The sequence below is a fragment of the Papio anubis genome, chromosome 10 (genome assembly GCF_008728515.1).
Source record: "Papio anubis isolate 15944 chromosome 10, Panubis1.0, whole genome shotgun sequence".
NCBI classification, from domain to species: Eukaryota; Metazoa; Chordata; class Mammalia; order Primates; family Cercopithecidae; genus Papio; species Papio anubis.
This window is the reverse complement of record NC_044985.1, coordinates 62272981-62290214: the sequence shown is the minus strand read 5'-3', so window position 1 is coordinate 62290214 and position 17234 is coordinate 62272981. Positions and strand designations below refer to the sequence as shown.

Here is a 17234-nt window from a genome sequence, read left to right as displayed (position 1 = left end):
GTCTTTTTCAATACCATTCATTCCAGAATGCCAATATTTTATCTAAATTATCCAAAAGCCAAACTCTGAATATATACTTTTGTGTCTTTGTTTCTTTTTCAGATCCTCCAGGGCCACCTTCAAATCCGCATGTCACTGATACGACCAAGAAATCTGCTTCTTTGGCATGGGGCAAGCCTCATTATGATGGTGGACTTGAAATCACCGGCTATGTTGTGGAGCATCAAAAAGTAGGAGACGAGGCCTGGATAAAAGATACCACAGGAACTGCCCTCAGAATCACTCAGTTCGTTGTTCCTGATCTTCAGACTAAAGAAAAATACAACTTTAGAATCAGTGCCATCAACGATGCAGGTGTTGGGGAGCCAGCGGTGATTCCAGATGTTGAAATTGTAGAACGGGAAATGGCTCCTGATTTTGAACTAGATGCTGAGCTTCGAAGAACACTTGTTGTTAGAGCAGGGCTCAGTATTAGAATATTTGTGCCGATTAAAGGTCGTCCTGCTCCTGAAGTGACATGGACCAAAGATAACATCAACCTGAAAAACCGAGCCAACATTGAAAATACAGAATCATTTACTCTTCTGATTATCCCAGAATGTAACAGATATGATACCGGTAAATTTGTCATGACCATTGAAAACCCGGCTGGGAAGAAAAGTGGCTTTGTGAATGTCAGAGTCTTGGACACGCCAGGCCCAGTCCTCAACCTGCGGCCTACAGACATCACAAAGGACAGTATCACCCTGCACTGGGACCTCCCTCTGATAGATGGAGGCTCACGTATAACAAATTACATTGTAGAGAAACGTGAAGCAACACGGAAATCTTATTCCACAGTCACCACTAAGTGCCATAAATGCACATATAAAGTTACCGGCTTGTCTGAAGGGTGTGAATACTTCTTCAGAGTGATGGCAGAGAATGAATATGGAATTGGTGAGCCAACAGAAACTACAGAGCCTGTAAAAGCCTCTGAAGCACCATCTCCACCAGACAGCCTTAACATCATGGACATAACTAAGAGCACTGTCAGCCTGGCATGGCCTAAGCCCAAACACGATGGTGGCAGCAAGATCACTGGCTATGTGATTGAAGCCCAAAGAAAAGGCTCTGACCAGTGGACCCACATCACAACCGTGAAAGGGTTAGAATGTGTTGTGAGGAATCTAACTGAAGGAGAGGAATACACCTTCCAAGTGATGGCAGTGAACAGCGCGGGGAGAAGTGCCCCTAGAGAAAGCAGACCCGTCATTGTCAAGGAGCAGACAATGCTTCCAGAGCTGGATCTCCGTGGCATCTATCAGAAACTGGTCATTGCCAGAGCTGGTGACAACATCAAAGTTGAAATTCCAGTGCTCGGTCGACCCAAGCCCACAGTGACATGGAAAAAAGGAGACCAAATTCTTAAACAGACACAGAGAGTTAATTTTGAAACCACAGCAACTTCAACCATTTTAAATATCAATGAGTGTGTCAGAAGTGATAGTGGGCCCTATCCATTAACAGCAAGGAACATTGTAGGAGAGGTTGGTGATGTCATCACCATTCAAGTCCATGATATCCCAGGGCCACCTACTGGACCAATCAAATTTGATGAAGTTTCATCTGATTTTGTAACCTTCTCTTGGGATCCCCCTGAGAACGATGGTGGTGTACCAATAAGCAACTACGTAGTGGAAATGCGGCAGACTGACAGTACTACGTGGGTTGAGTTAGCAACCACCGTTATACGTACTACCTATAAAGCCACCCGCCTTACTACTGGATTAGAGTATCAGTTCCGTGTAAAAGCTCAGAATAGATACGGAGTCGGACCAGGCATCACATCAGCATGTATAGTTGCCAACTATCCATTTAAGGTTCCTGGACCTCCTGGTACCCCTCAGGTAACTGCAGTTACCAAGGATTCAATGACCATTAGCTGGCATGAGCCACTTTCTGATGGTGGAAGCCCTATTTTAGGATATCACGTTGAAAGAAAAGAACGAAATGGTATTATCTGGCAGACTGTGAGCAAAGCTTTAGTACCAGGCAACATTTTCAAATCAAGTGGACTTACAGATGGCATTGCTTATGAATTCCGGGTGATTGCAGAAAACATGGCAGGCAAAAGCAAGCCAAGCAAGCCATCGGAGCCTATGTTGGCTCTGGATCCCATCGACCCACCTGGAAAACCAATACCTCTAAATATTACAAGACACACAGTGACACTTAAATGGGCTAAGCCTGAATATACTGGGGGCTTTAAAATTACCAGTTATATTGTTGAAAAGAGAGACCTTCCTAATGGACGGTGGCTGAAGGCCAACTTCAGCAACATTTTGGAGAATGAATTTACAGTCAGTGGCCTAACAGAAGATGCTGCATATGAATTCCGTGTGATTGCCAAAAATGCTGCAGGTGCCATCAGTCCACCATCTGAGCCATCTGATGCTATCACTTGCAGGGATGACATTGAAGCACCAAAGATAAAGGTGGATGTTAAATTTAAGGACACAGTTATATTAAAAGCAGGTGAAGCATTCAGACTGGAAGCTGATGTTTCAGGCCGCCCACCTCCAACAATGGAATGGACCAAAGATGGAAAAGAGCTGGAAGGCACAGCAAAGTTAGAAATAAAAATTGCAGATTTCTCTACTCATCTGGTAAACAAAGATTCAACAAGAAGGGATAGTGGTGCCTATACCCTTACAGCAACTAATCCTGGTGGCTTTGCTAAACACATTTTCAATGTCAAAGTTCTTGACAGACCAGGCCCACCTGAAGGACCTTTGGCTGTAACTGAAGTGACATCAGAAAAGTGTGTACTATCATGGTTGCCTCCACTGGATGATGGAGGTGCCAAAATTGATCATTACATAGTACAGAAACGTGAAACCAGCAGATTGGCATGGACAAATGTAGCCTCAGAAGTCCAAGTAACAAAGCTAAAGGTCACTAAACTCTTGAAAGGCAATGAATACATATTCCGTGTCATGGCTGTAAATAAATATGGAGTGGGAGAGCCACTGGAATCAGAGCCTGTGCTTGCAGTGAATCCTTATGGACCCCCTGATCCGCCCAAAAACCCTGAAGTGACAGCTATTACTAAAGACTCGATGGTTGTCTGCTGGGGACATCCTGATTCTGATGGTGGAAGTGAAATCATCAATTATATTGTGGAACGGCATGATAAAGCTGGCCAACGCTGGATTAAATGCAACAAAAAAACTCTTACTGATTTAAGATATAAAGTGTCTGGACTGACAGAAGGACATGAATATGAGTTCAGGATTATGGCTGAAAATGCTGCTGGAATTAGTGCACCAAGTCCTACCAGTCCATTTTACAAGGCTTGTGACACTGTGTTTAAACCCGGACCACCAGGTAACCCACGTGTTCTAGATACAAGCAGATCATCCATTTCAATCGCTTGGAATAAACCTATCTATGATGGTGGTTCAGAAATCACTGGGTATATGGTTGAGATTGCCCTGCCAGAGGAAGATGAATGGCAGATTGTCACTCCACCAGCAGGACTCAAGGCAACTTCTTATACTATCACTGGCCTCACAGAGAATCAGGAATATAAGATTCGCATCTATGCCATGAATTCCGAAGGACTTGGGGAACCTGCCCTTGTTCCTGGAACTCCGAAGGCTGAAGACAGAATGCTGCCTCCAGAAATTGAACTGGATGCTGACCTGCGCAAAGTTGTTACTATAAGGGCCTGCTGCACGCTGAGACTTTTTGTTCCAATCAAAGGAAGGCCTGCACCTGAGGTGAAGTGGGCCCGGGAACATGGAGAATCTTTAGATAAAGCTAGCATTGAATCCACAAGCTCTTACACACTGCTTATTGTTGGAAATGTAAACAGATTTGACAGTGGCAAATATATACTAACTGTAGAAAATAGTTCAGGCAGCAAGTCTGCATTTGTCAACGTTAGAGTTCTTGATACACCAGGCCCTCCACAGAATCTGAAGGTAAAGGAGGTCACTAAGACATCTGTCACACTGACATGGGACCCACCTCTCCTTGATGGAGGTTCAAAAATCAAGAACTATATTGTTGAAAAGCGGGAATCAACAAGAAAAGCATATTCAACTGTTGCAACAAACTGCCACAAGACTTCCTGGAAGGTAGACCAGCTTCAAGAAGGCTGTAGCTACTATTTCAGGGTTCTCGCAGAAAATGAATATGGCATTGGGCTGCCTGCTGAAACCGCGGAATCTGTGAAAGCATCAGAACGACCTCTTCCTCCAGGAAAAATAACTTTGATGGATGTCACAAGAAATAGTGTGTCACTCTCTTGGGAGAAGCCAGAGCATGATGGAGGCAGCCGAATTCTAGGCTACATTGTGGAGATGCAGAGCAAAGGCAGTGACAAATGGGCCACGTGTGCCACAGTCAAGGTCACTGAAGCCACTATCACTGGATTAATTCAGGGTGAAGAATACTCTTTCCGTGTTTCAGCTCAGAATGAAAAGGGCATCAGTGATCCTAGACAACTAAGTGTGCCAGTGATCGCCAAAGATCTTGTCATTCCACCAGCCTTCAAACTCCTGTTCAATACTTTCACTGTACTGGCAGGTGAAGACCTAAAAGTTGATGTTCCATTCATTGGCCGCCCTACCCCAGCTGTAATCTGGCATAAAGATGATGTACCACTGAAGCAGACAACCAGAGTAAATGCAGAGAGCACAGAAAATAATTCACTACTGACAATAAAGGATGCCTGCCGAGAAGATGTTGGCCATTATGTGGTTAAACTGACTAACTCAGCTGGTGAAGCTACTGAAACCCTTAATGTTATTGTCCTTGACAAACCAGGGCCTCCAACTGGACCAGTTAAAATGGATGAAGTGACAGCTGATAGTATTACTCTTTCCTGGGGCCCACCCAAGTATGATGGTGGAAGTTCTATCAATAATTATATTGTTGAGAAACGGGACACTTCCACAACTACCTGGCAAATTGTATCAGCTACAGTTGCAAGGACAACAATAAAGGCTTGCAGACTGAAGACTGGATGTGAATATCAGTTTAGAATTGCAGCTGAAAACAGATACGGAAAGAGTACCTACCTCAATTCAGAGCCTATTGTAGCCCAATATCCATTCAAAGTTCCTGGTCCTCCTGGCACTCCACTTGTCACACTGTCCTCCAGGGACAGCATGGAAGTACAATGGAATGAGCCGGTCAGTGATGGAGGAAGCAGAGTCATTGGCTATCATCTAGAACGCAAGGAAAGAAATAGTATCCTCTGGGTTAAGTTGAATAAAACACCTATTCCTCAAACCAAGTTTAAGACAACTGGTCTTGAAGAAGGTGTTGAATATGAATTTAGAGTTTCCGCAGAGAACATCGTGGGCATTGGCAAGCCGAGTAAAGTATCAGAATGTTATGTGGCTCGTGACCCATGTGATCCACCAGGACGGCCAGAGGCAATCATTGTCACAAGGAATTCTGTGACTCTTCAGTGGAAGAAACCCACCTATGATGGTGGAAGCAAGATCACTGGTTATATTGTTGAGAAGAAAGAATTACCTGAGGGCCGTTGGATGAAAGCCAGTTTTACAAATATTATTGACACTCATTTTGAAGTAACTGGCCTAGTTGAAGATCACAGATATGAGTTCCGGGTTATAGCCCGAAATGCCGCAGGAGTGCTTAGTGAGCCTTCAGAAAGCACAGGAGCAATAACAGCTAGAGATGAGGTAGATCCACCACGAATAAGTATGGATCCAAAATACAAAGACACAATCGTGGTTCATGCTGGTGAATCATTCAAGATTGATGCAGATATTTATGGCAAACCAATACCAACCATTCAGTGGATAAAAGGTGATCAGGAGCTTTCAAACACAGCTCGATTAGAAATAAAGAGCACTGACTTTGCCACCAGTCTCAGTGTAAAAGATGCAGTACGTGTCGACAGTGGAAATTACATACTGAAGGCCAAAAATGTTGCAGGAGAGAGATCAGTTACTGTGAATGTCAAGGTTCTTGATAGACCAGGGCCACCTGAAGGACCTGTTGTTATCTCAGGAGTTACAGCAGAAAAATGCACACTAGCTTGGAAACCTCCACTTCAGGATGGTGGGAGTGATATCATAAATTATATTGTGGAAAGGAGAGAAACCAGCCGCTTAGTTTGGACTGTGGTTGATGCCAATGTGCAGACTCTCAGCTGCAAGGTTACTAAGCTTCTTGAAGGCAATGAATATACTTTCCGTATAATGGCGGTAAACAAATATGGTGTTGGTGAACCTCTTGAATCTGAGCCAGTAATTGCCAAGAATCCATTTGTAGTACCAGATGCACCAAAAGCTCCAGAAGTCACAACAGTGACCAAGGACTCAATGATTGTTGTATGGGAAAGACCAGCATCTGATGGTGGCAGTGAAATCCTTGGATATGTTCTTGAGAAACGGGATAAAGAAGGCATTAGATGGACAAGATGCCATAAGCGTCTGATTGGAGAGTTGCGCCTGAGAGTAACTGGACTCTTAGAAAATCACAATTATGAGTTCAGAGTTTCTGCTGAGAATGCTGCTGGACTTAGTGAACCAAGCCCTCCTTCTGCATACCAAAAGGCTTGTGATCCTATTTATAAACCAGGACCTCCAAACAACCCCAAAGTCATAGATATTACCAGATCTTCAGTATTCCTATCTTGGAGCAAACCAATATATGATGGTGGCTGTGAAATCCAAGGATACATTGTTGAAAAATGTGATGTGAGTGTTGGTGAATGGACAATGTGCACTCCACCAACAGGAATTAATAAAACAAACATAGAAGTAGAAAAGCTGTTGGAAAAGCATGAATACAACTTCCGTATCTGTGCTATTAATAAAGCTGGAGTTGGAGAACATGCTGATGTCCCTGGACCTATTATAGTTGAAGAAAAATTGGAAGCACCAGACATTGATCTTGACCTAGAACTAAGGAAAATCATAAATATAAGGGCAGGTGGCTCCTTAAGGTTATTTGTTCCTATAAAAGGTCGTCCTACACCAGAAGTTAAATGGGGAAAGATGGATGGTGAAATTCGAGATGCAGCTATAATTGATGTCACTAGCAGTTTCACCTCTCTCGTTCTTGACAATGTCAACCGATATGATAGTGGAAAATATACACTTACATTAGAAAACAGCAGTGGAACAAAGTCTGCCTTTGTTACTGTGAGAGTTCTGGACACGCCAAGTCCACCTGTTAACCTGAAAGTCACAGAAATCACCAAAGACTCAGTATCAATTACATGGGAACCTCCTTTGTTGGATGGGGGATCCAAAATAAAAAATTACATTGTTGAGAAACGTGAAGCCACAAGAAAATCATATGCTGCTGTTGTAACTAATTGCCATAAGAATTCTTGGAAAATCGATGAGCTCCAAGAAGGTTGCAGTTATTACTTCAGAGTCACAGCTGAGAATGAGTATGGTATTGGCCTTCCTGCCCAGACTGCTGATCCAATTAAGGTTGCAGAAGTCCCACAACCTCCTGGAAAAATAACTGTGGATGATGTCACCAGAAACAGTGTCTCTCTGAGTTGGACAAAACCTGAACATGATGGTGGCAGTAAAATCATTCAGTATATTGTGGAAATGCAAGCTAAACACAGTGAGAAATGGTCAGAGTGTGCTCGAGTAAAGTCTCTTGAGGCAGTAATTTCCAACCTAACTCAAGGGGAAGAATATCTTTTTAGAGTTGTTGCTGTAAATGAAAAGGGGAGAAGTGACCCTCGGTCCCTTGCAGTTCCAATAGTTGCCAAAGATCTGGTAATTGAGCCAGATGTAAAACCTGTATTCAGTAGTTACAGTGTACAGGTTGGCCAAGATTTGAAAATAGAAGTGCCAATTTCTGGACGTCCTAAGCCAACAATTACCTGGACTAAAGATGGTCTCCCACTGAAGCAGACCACAAGAATCAATGTTACTGATTCACTGGATCTCACCACACTCAGTATTAAAGAAACTCATAAGGATGATGGTGGACAATATGGAATCATGGTTGCCAATATTGTTGGTCAGAAGACAGCATCCATCGAAATTGTAACTCTAGATAAACCTGATCCTCCAAAAGGACCTGTTAAATTTGATGATGTCAGTGCTGAAAGTATTACATTATCTTGGAACCCTCCATTATATACAGGGGGCTGCCAAATCACCAATTACATTGTTCAGAAAAGAGATACAACCACCACAGTATGGGATGTTGTTTCTGCTACTGTTGCTAGAACTACACTCAAAGTGACCAAACTGAAAACTGGTACAGAATACCAATTTAGAATATTTGCCGAAAACAGATATGGACAAAGTTTTGCCTTAGAATCTGATCCAATTGTAGCTCAATATCCCTACAAAGAACCAGGCCCTCCAGGTACACCGTTTGCCACAGCCATTTCCAAAGACTCCATGGTCATACAGTGGCATGAACCAGTCAACAATGGTGGAAGCCCAGTCATAGGTTACCACCTGGAGAGAAAAGAAAGAAATAGTATTTTGTGGACAAAGGTCAACAAAACTATTATTCATGATACCCAATTCAAAGCACAGAATCTTGAAGAAGGCATTGAATATGAATTCAGAGTGTATGCAGAAAATATTGTTGGTATAGGCAAAGCAAGCAAGAATTCTGAATGCTATGTAGCCAGAGATCCCTGTGACCCACCAGGAACCCCAGAACCAATAATGGTTAAAAGAAATGAAATCACTTTACAGTGGACCAAACCTGTATATGATGGTGGAAGTATGATTACAGGCTACATTGTAGAGAAACGTGATTTGCCTGATGGTCGTTGGATGAAAGCCAGCTTTACAAATGTCATTGAAACTCAATTTACTGTGTCAGGTCTTACTGAAGATCAAAGATACGAATTCAGAGTCATTGCAAAGAATGCTGCTGGTGCAATAAGTAAACCCTCTGACAGTACTGGACCAATAACTGCCAAGGATGAAGTTGAACTCCCAAGAATTTCAATGGATCCAAAATTCAGAGACACAATTGTGGTAAATGCTGGAGAAACATTCAGACTTGAGGCTGATGTCCATGGAAAGCCCCTACCTACCATTGAGTGGTTAAGAGGAGATAAGGAAATTGAAGAATCTGCTAGATGTGAAATAAAGAACACAGATTTCAAGGCTTTACTTATTGTAAAAGATGCAATTAGAATTGATGGTGGGCAGTATATTTTAAGAGCTTCCAATGTTGCAGGTTCTAAGTCATTCCCAGTAAATGTAAAAGTATTAGATAGACCAGGACCTCCAGAAGGGCCAGTCCAGGTTACTGGAGTCACTTCTGAAAAATGCTCTTTAACATGGTCTCCACCACTTCAAGATGGTGGCAGTGACATTTCTCACTATGTTGTTGAAAAGCGAGAAACCAGTCGACTTGCCTGGACTGTTGTTGCTTCAGAAGTTGTGACCAATTCTCTGAAAGTTACCAAACTCTTAGAAGGTAATGAATATATTTTCCGTATAATGGCTGTCAACAAATATGGTGTTGGAGAGCCTTTGGAATCTGCACCAGTACTAATGAAAAATCCATTTGTGCTTCCTGGACCACCAAAAAGCTTGGAAGTCACAAATATTGCCAAAGACTCCATGACCGTCTGTTGGAACCGTCCAGATAGTGATGGTGGAAGTGAGATTATTGGTTACATTGTAGAGAAAAGAGACAGAAGTGGCATTCGATGGATAAAATGTAATAAACGCCGCATTACAGATTTGCGTCTAAGAGTGACAGGATTAACAGAAGATCATGAGTATGAATTCAGGGTCTCTGCAGAAAATGCTGCTGGAGTTGGGGAACCAAGTCCAGCTACAGTTTATTATAAAGCCTGTGATCCTGTGTTCAAACCTGGCCCACCCACCAATGCACACATTGTAGACACCACCAAAAATTCAATCACACTTGCCTGGGGTAAACCCATCTATGACGGTGGCAGTGAGATCCTGGGATACGTAGTAGAAATCTGTAAAGCAGATGAAGAAGAATGGCAAATAGTTACTCCACAGACTGGCCTAAGAGTCACTCGATTTGAAATTTCAAAACTCACTGAACACCAAGAGTATAAAATACGAGTCTGTGCCCTCAACAAAGTTGGTTTAGGTGAGGCTACATCAGTTCCTGGTACTGTGAAACCAGAAGACAAACTTGAAGCACCTGAACTTGACCTTGACTCTGAATTAAGAAAAGGAATTGTTGTAAGAGCTGGTGGATCTGCCAGAATTCACATTCCATTCAAAGGTCGTCCAACGCCTGAGATCACTTGGTCTCGAGAGGAAGGTGAATTCACAGATAAGGTCCAAATTGAAAAGGGAGTAAACTATACCCAACTATCAATAGATAACTGTGATAGAAATGATGCTGGAAAATACATTCTTAAGTTGGAAAACAGCAGTGGATCAAAGTCTGCTTTTGTAACTGTGAAAGTTCTTGACACTCCAGGACCACCACAGAATTTGGCAGTCAAAGAAGTGAGAAAAGATTCTGTCCTCCTGGTATGGGAGCCACCCATCATTGATGGAGGTGCAAAGGTCAAGAACTATGTGATTGACAAACGTGAGTCAACCAGAAAAGCATATGCTAATGTGAGTAGTAAATGCAGCAAAACAAGTTTTAAAGTGGAAAATCTTACAGAAGGAGCCATTTATTACTTCAGAGTCATGGCTGAAAATGAATTTGGAGTTGGTGTTCCAGTGGAAACTGTTGATGCCGTGAAAGCTGCTGAACCTCCTTCCCCACCAGGAAAGGTTACACTCACTGATGTGTCCCAGACCAGTGCATCACTTATGTGGGAGAAACCTGAACATGATGGTGGTAGCAGAATCCTGGGGTATGTTGTTGAAATGCAGCCCAAAGGAACTGAAAAATGGAGCATTGTGGCCGAATCCAAAGTCTGTAATGCAGTTGTTACTGGTTTGAGTTCTGGACAAGAATATCAGTTCCGTGTCAAAGCTTATAATGAGAAAGGAAAAAGCGATCCAAGAGTGCTGGGTGTTCCTGTCATAGCCAAGGACTTGACTATACAGCCTAGTTTAAAGTTACCATTTAACACATATAGTATCCAAGCTGGAGAAGATCTTAAAATAGAAATTCCAGTTATAGGCCGACCAAGACCTAACGTTTCTTGGGTCAAAGATGGTGAGCCTCTTAAACAGACAACAAGAGTAAACGTTGAAGAAACAGCTACATCAACTGTTTTGCACATTAAAGAAGGTAACAAAGATGACTTTGGAAAATACACCGTAACAGCAACAAATAGTGCAGGCACAGCAACAGAAAATCTCAGTGTTATCGTTTTAGAAAAGCCTGGACCTCCAGTTGGCCCAGTTCGGTTTGATGAAGTTAGTGCAGACTTTGTAGTCATATCTTGGGAACCTCCAGCCTATACTGGTGGCTGCCAAATAAGCAACTACATTGTAGAGAAGCGAGATACAACCACCACCACTTGGCACATGGTATCAGCAACAGTTGCAAGAACAACAATTAAAATAACCAAACTGAAAACAGGCACGGAGTACCAGTTTAGAATTTTTGCTGAAAACAGGTATGGAAAAAGTGCCCCACTGGATTCTAAGCCAGTTATTGTACAGTATCCATTTAAAGAACCTGGACCACCTGGAACTCCTTTTGTGACATCAATCTCAAAAGATCAAATGCTTGTGCAATGGCATGAGCCAGTTCATGATGGAGGCACCAAAATTATTGGCTACCATCTTGAACAGAAAGAAAAGAACAGTATTTTATGGGTCAAGTTAAATAAGACCCCCATTCAGGACACCAAATTCAAAACAACTGGGCTTGATGAGGGCCTTGAGTATGAGTTCAAAGTTTCTGCTGAAAATATTGTTGGCATTGGCAAGCCTAGCAAAGTGTCGGAATGCTTTATTGCTCGTGATCCATGTGACCCACCTGGTCGCCCTGAAGCCATTGTTATTACAAGAAACAATGTCACACTGAAATGGAAGAAACCTGCCTATGATGGTGGTAGCAAAATAACAGGTTACCTTGTAGAAAAGAAAGATCTACCTGATGGCCGCTGGATGAAAGCCAGCTTTACCAACGTATTAGAAACTGAATTTACAGTGAGTGGACTTGTAGAAGACCAAAGATATGAATTTAGAGTAATTGCAAGAAATGCAGCTGGAAACTTTAGTGAACCATCTGAAAGTAGTGGTGCCATTACTGCAAGAGATGAAATTGATGCACCAAATGCCTCTCTGGATCCAAAATACAAAGATGTCATCGTTGTTCATGCAGGAGAGACTTTTGTTCTTGAAGCCGACATCCGTGGCAAACCTATACCTGATGTTGTTTGGTCAAAAGATGGAAAAGAACTTGAAGAAACAGCTGCTAGAATGGAAATTAAATCTACTATTCAGAAAACAACTCTTGTTGTCAAAGACTGTATACGGACTGATGGAGGACAATATATTCTGAAACTCAGCAATGTTGGTGGTACAAAGTCTATACCCATCACTGTAAAGGTACTTGACAGGCCAGGGCCTCCTGAAGGGCCTCTGAAAGTTACTGGAGTTACTGCAGAAAAATGTTACCTGGCATGGAACCCACCTTTGCAAGATGGTGGTGCTAATATTTCACATTACATCATTGAAAAGAGGGAGACAAGCCGACTCTCTTGGACCCAGGTTTCAACTGAGGTACAGGCCCTTAACTACAAAGTTACTAAACTTCTTCCTGGTAATGAGTACATTTTCCGTGTCATGGCTGTGAATAAATATGGAATTGGAGAGCCCTTGGAATCTGGGCCTGTTACAGCCTGTAATCCTTATAAGCCACCAGGTCCTCCTTCAACACCTGAAGTCTCAGCAATCACCAAAGATTCTATGGTAGTAACATGGGCACGCCCAGTAGACGATGGAGGTGCTGAAATTGAGGGCTACATTCTTGAAAAACGAGATAAGGAAGGCGTTAGATGGACCAAGTGCAACAAGAAAACATTAACGGATCTCCGGCTCAGGGTAACTGGTCTTACCGAAGGCCATTCCTATGAATTCAGAGTTGCTGCTGAAAATGCAGCTGGTGTGGGAGAACCTAGTGAGCCATCTGTTTTCTACCGTGCATGTGATGCCTTGTATCCACCAGGTCCACCAAGCAATCCAAAAGTGACGGACACTTCCAGATCTTCTGTCTCCCTGGCATGGAGTAAGCCAATTTATGATGGTGGTGCACCTGTTAAAGGCTATGTTGTAGAGGTCAAAGAAGCTGCTGCAGATGAATGGACAACTTGTACTCCACCAACAGGACTACAAGGAAAGCAGTTCACAGTGACCAAGCTTAAAGAAAATACTGAATATAACTTTCGTATTTGTGCCATCAATTCTGAAGGTGTAGGTGAACCTGCAACTCTACCTGGTTCAGTGGTTGCTCAGGAGAGGATAGAGCCACCAGAAATAGAACTCGATGCTGATCTCAGAAAGGTGGTCGTTCTGCGTGCAAGTGCTACTTTACGCTTATTTGTCACTATCAAAGGTCGACCAGAACCCGAAGTTAAATGGGAAAAGGCAGAAGGCATTCTCACTGATAGGGCTCAGATCGAGGTGACCAGCTCATTTACAATGTTGGTGATTGATAATGTTACCAGATTTGACAGTGGTCGGTATAATCTGACATTAGAAAATAATAGTGGCTCCAAAACAGCTTTTGTTAACGTCAGAGTTCTTGACTCACCAAGTGCTCCTGTGAATTTGACTGTAAGAGAAGTGAAGAAAGACTCAGTGACGTTGTCCTGGGAACCGCCACTTATTGATGGTGGAGCTAAGATTACAAACTACATTGTTGAAAAACGAGAAACTACAAGAAAAGCCTATGCTACTGTTACAAACAATTGCACTAAAACTACTTTCAGAATTGAAAATCTACAAGAAGGATGTTCTTACTACTTCCGAGTCTTGGCTTCCAATGAATATGGGATTGGTTTGCCAGCTGAAACAACGGAACCCGTTAAAGTGTCTGAACCACCCCTCCCACCTGGAAGAGTAACTCTTGTTGATGTGACCCGTAATACAGCTACAATTAAGTGGGAGAAACCAGAAAGTGATGGTGGCAGCAAAATTATTGGTTATGTGGTTGAAATGCAGACTAAAGGGAGTGAAAAGTGGAGCACCTGCACACAAGTTAAGACTCTAGAAGCAACTATATCTGGCTTAACTGCAGGAGAAGAGTATGTCTTCAGGGTAGCTGCAGTTAATGAAAAGGGAAGAAGTGATCCAAGACAACTTGGAGTGCCAGTAATTGCAAGGGATATTGAAATAAAGCCTTCAGTTGAGCTTCCTTTCCATACTTTCAACGTAAAGGCTAGAGAACAACTTAAGATTGATGTGCCATTCAAAGGAAGACCTCAAGCTACTGTGAACTGGAAAAAAGATGGTCAGACTCTTAAAGAGACAACTAGAGTCAATGTTTCTTCTTCAAAGACTGTAACATCACTATCTATTAAGGAAGCTTCAAGGGAAGACGTTGGAACTTATGAATTATGTGTTTCAAACAGTGCTGGATCCATAACAGTTCCTCTTACTATAATTGTCCTTGACAGACCGGGACCTCCAGGTCCTATACGTATTGATGAAGTTAGTTGTGACAACATAACCATTTCTTGGAATCCTCCAGAATATGATGGTGGCTGCCAAATTAGCAATTACATCGTTGAAAAGAGAGAAACCACCTCTACAACATGGCACACAGTTTCACAAGCAGTTGCAAGAACATCCATTAAAATAGTTCGCCTGACGACAGGAAGTGAGTATCAGTTCCGTGTTTGTGCAGAAAACCGCTATGGAAAGAGCTCCTACAGTGAATCTTCAGCTGTTGTTGCAGAGTATCCATTCAGTCCCCCAGGTCCTCCTGGTACTCCTAAAGTTGTGCATGCCACAAAATCTACCATGCTTGTAACCTGGCAAGTGCCAGTTAATGACGGAGGAAGTCGAGTAATTGGCTATCATCTTGAGTATAAAGAAAGAAGCAGCATTCTTTGGTCAAAAGCAAATAAAATCCTCATTGCTGATACTCAAATGAAAGTCTCCGGCCTTGATGAAGGACTGATGTATGAGTATCGTGTATATGCTGAGAATATTGCTGGAATCGGTAAATGCAGTAAATCTTGTGAACCAGTCCCTGCAAGAGATCCTTGTGACCCTCCTGGACAACCTGAAGTCACAAATATCACAAGAAAATCAGTGTCACTTAAATGGTCTAAACCACATTATGATGGTGGAGCTAAGATCACAGGATACATTGTTGAACGCAGAGAACTACCAGATGGCCGGTGGCTGAAGTGCAATTATACTAATATACAGGAAACACACTTTGAAGTAACTGAACTTACTGAAGATCAGCGTTATGAATTCCGGGTTTTTGCAAAGAATGCTGCTGACTCAATTAGTGAGCCATCTGAATCCACTGGGCCTATTACAGTTAAAGATGATGTTGAGGCTCCAAGAATTATGATGGATGTCAAGTTCCGAGATGTTATTGTTGTCAAAGCTGGAGAGGTCCTTAAGATAAATGCAGACATTGCAGGGCGACCTCTGCCAGTAATTTCCTGGGCCAAGGATGGTGTAGAAATTGAAGAAAGAGCAAGAACAGAAATCATCTCAACAGACAATCATACTTTGTTAACAGTTAAAGACTGTGTAAGACGAGACACTGGGCAATATGTACTAACACTGAAGAATGTTGCCGGCACTCGGTCTGTGGCCATTAATTGCAAGGTACTTGATAAGCCTGGTCCACCAGCAGGACCACTTGAAATAAATGGCCTCACTGCTGAGAAATGCTCTCTTTCCTGGGGACGCCCCCAAGAAGATGGTGGTGCAGATATCGACTATTACATCGTAGAAAAACGTGAAACAAGCCACCTTGCATGGACAATATGTGAAGGAGAGTTACGGACGACATCCTGCAAAGTAACCAAGTTACTCAAAGGCAATGAATATATATTTAGAGTAACTGGTGTTAATAAATACGGTGTTGGTGAGCCCCTAGAGAGTGTAGCTGTAAAGGCACTAGATCCATTTACAGTTCCAAGTCCACCCACATCTTTGGAAATTACTTCTGTGACGAAAGAATCTATGACGCTTTGCTGGTCAAGACCTGAGAGTGATGGAGGTAGTGAAATATCTGGATATATAATTGAAAGACGAGAGAAAAATAGCCTAAGATGGGTGCGTGTAAACAAAAAACCAGTTTATGATCTGAGAGTGAAATCAACAGGACTTCGGGAAGGATGTGAATATGAATATCGTGTTTATGCAGAAAATGCTGCTGGCCTAAGTCTTCCAAGTGAAACCTCTCCCTTAATTCGAGCAGAAGATCCAGTGTTCCTACCATCTCCTCCATCTAAACCCAAAATTGTGGACTCAGGCAAGACAACTATAACTATTGCCTGGGTTAAGCCACTGTTTGATGGTGGGGCCCCAATAACTGGATATACTGTTGAATACAAAAAATCTGATGACACTGACTGGAAAACTGCCATTCAGAGCTTACGAGGGACAGAATATACAATAAGTGGACTAACAACAGGAGCTGAATATATTTTCAGAGTAAGATCTGTCAATAAGGTTGGTGCTAGTGACCCCAGTGATAGCTCCGACCCTCAGATAGCAAAGGAAAGAGAAGAAGAACCTGTATTTGATATTGACAGTGAAATGAGGAAGACTTTGATTGTCAAGGCCGGTGCCTCATTTACCATGACTGTGCCTTTCCGAGGAAGACCAGTACCCAATGTCTTGTGGAGTAAGCCAGACACTGACCTCCGCACTAGAGCTTATATTGATACCACAGACTCTCGTACCTCACTGACCATTGAAAATGCCAACAGAAATGACTCTGGAAAGTACACATTAACAATTCAGAATGTTTTGAGTGCTGCTTCACTGACCTTAGTTGTCAAAGTTTTAGATTCCCCGGGTCCTCCAACCAACATTGCTGTGCAAGATGTAACCAAAGAGTCTGCAGTGTTATCCTGGGATGTTCCTGAAAACGATGGTGGAGCACCAGTGAAGAATTACCACATAGAAAAACGTGAGGCCAGCAAGAAAGCATGGGTCTCTGTGACCAACAACTGTAACCGCCTCTCCTACAAAGTTACCAATTTACAAGAAGGAGCTATCTACTACTTCAGAGTCTCTGGAGAAAATGAGTTTGGTGTTGGTATACCAGCTGAAACAAAGGAAGGAGTAAAAATAACAGGTATGTTTTAAGAATAAGGAAATTCT

The 17234-nt window shown here is 42.5% G+C and overlaps 1 protein-coding gene across 50 annotated transcripts in view; it reads left to right on the top strand.

Moving 5' to 3' along the window:
• Window positions 1–17234, top strand: part of TTN (titin) — a 272676-nt gene that overhangs the window by 221186 nt on the left and 34256 nt on the right. For all 50 annotated transcript variants that reach the window (XM_031651844.1, XM_031651839.1, XM_031651871.1 and 47 more), the window contains one exon: window positions 103–17208. In XM_031651844.1, the coding sequence (XP_031507704.1) occupies window positions 103–17208 (17106 nt within the window). The remainder of the gene's footprint in view (window positions 1–102; window positions 17209–17234) is intronic.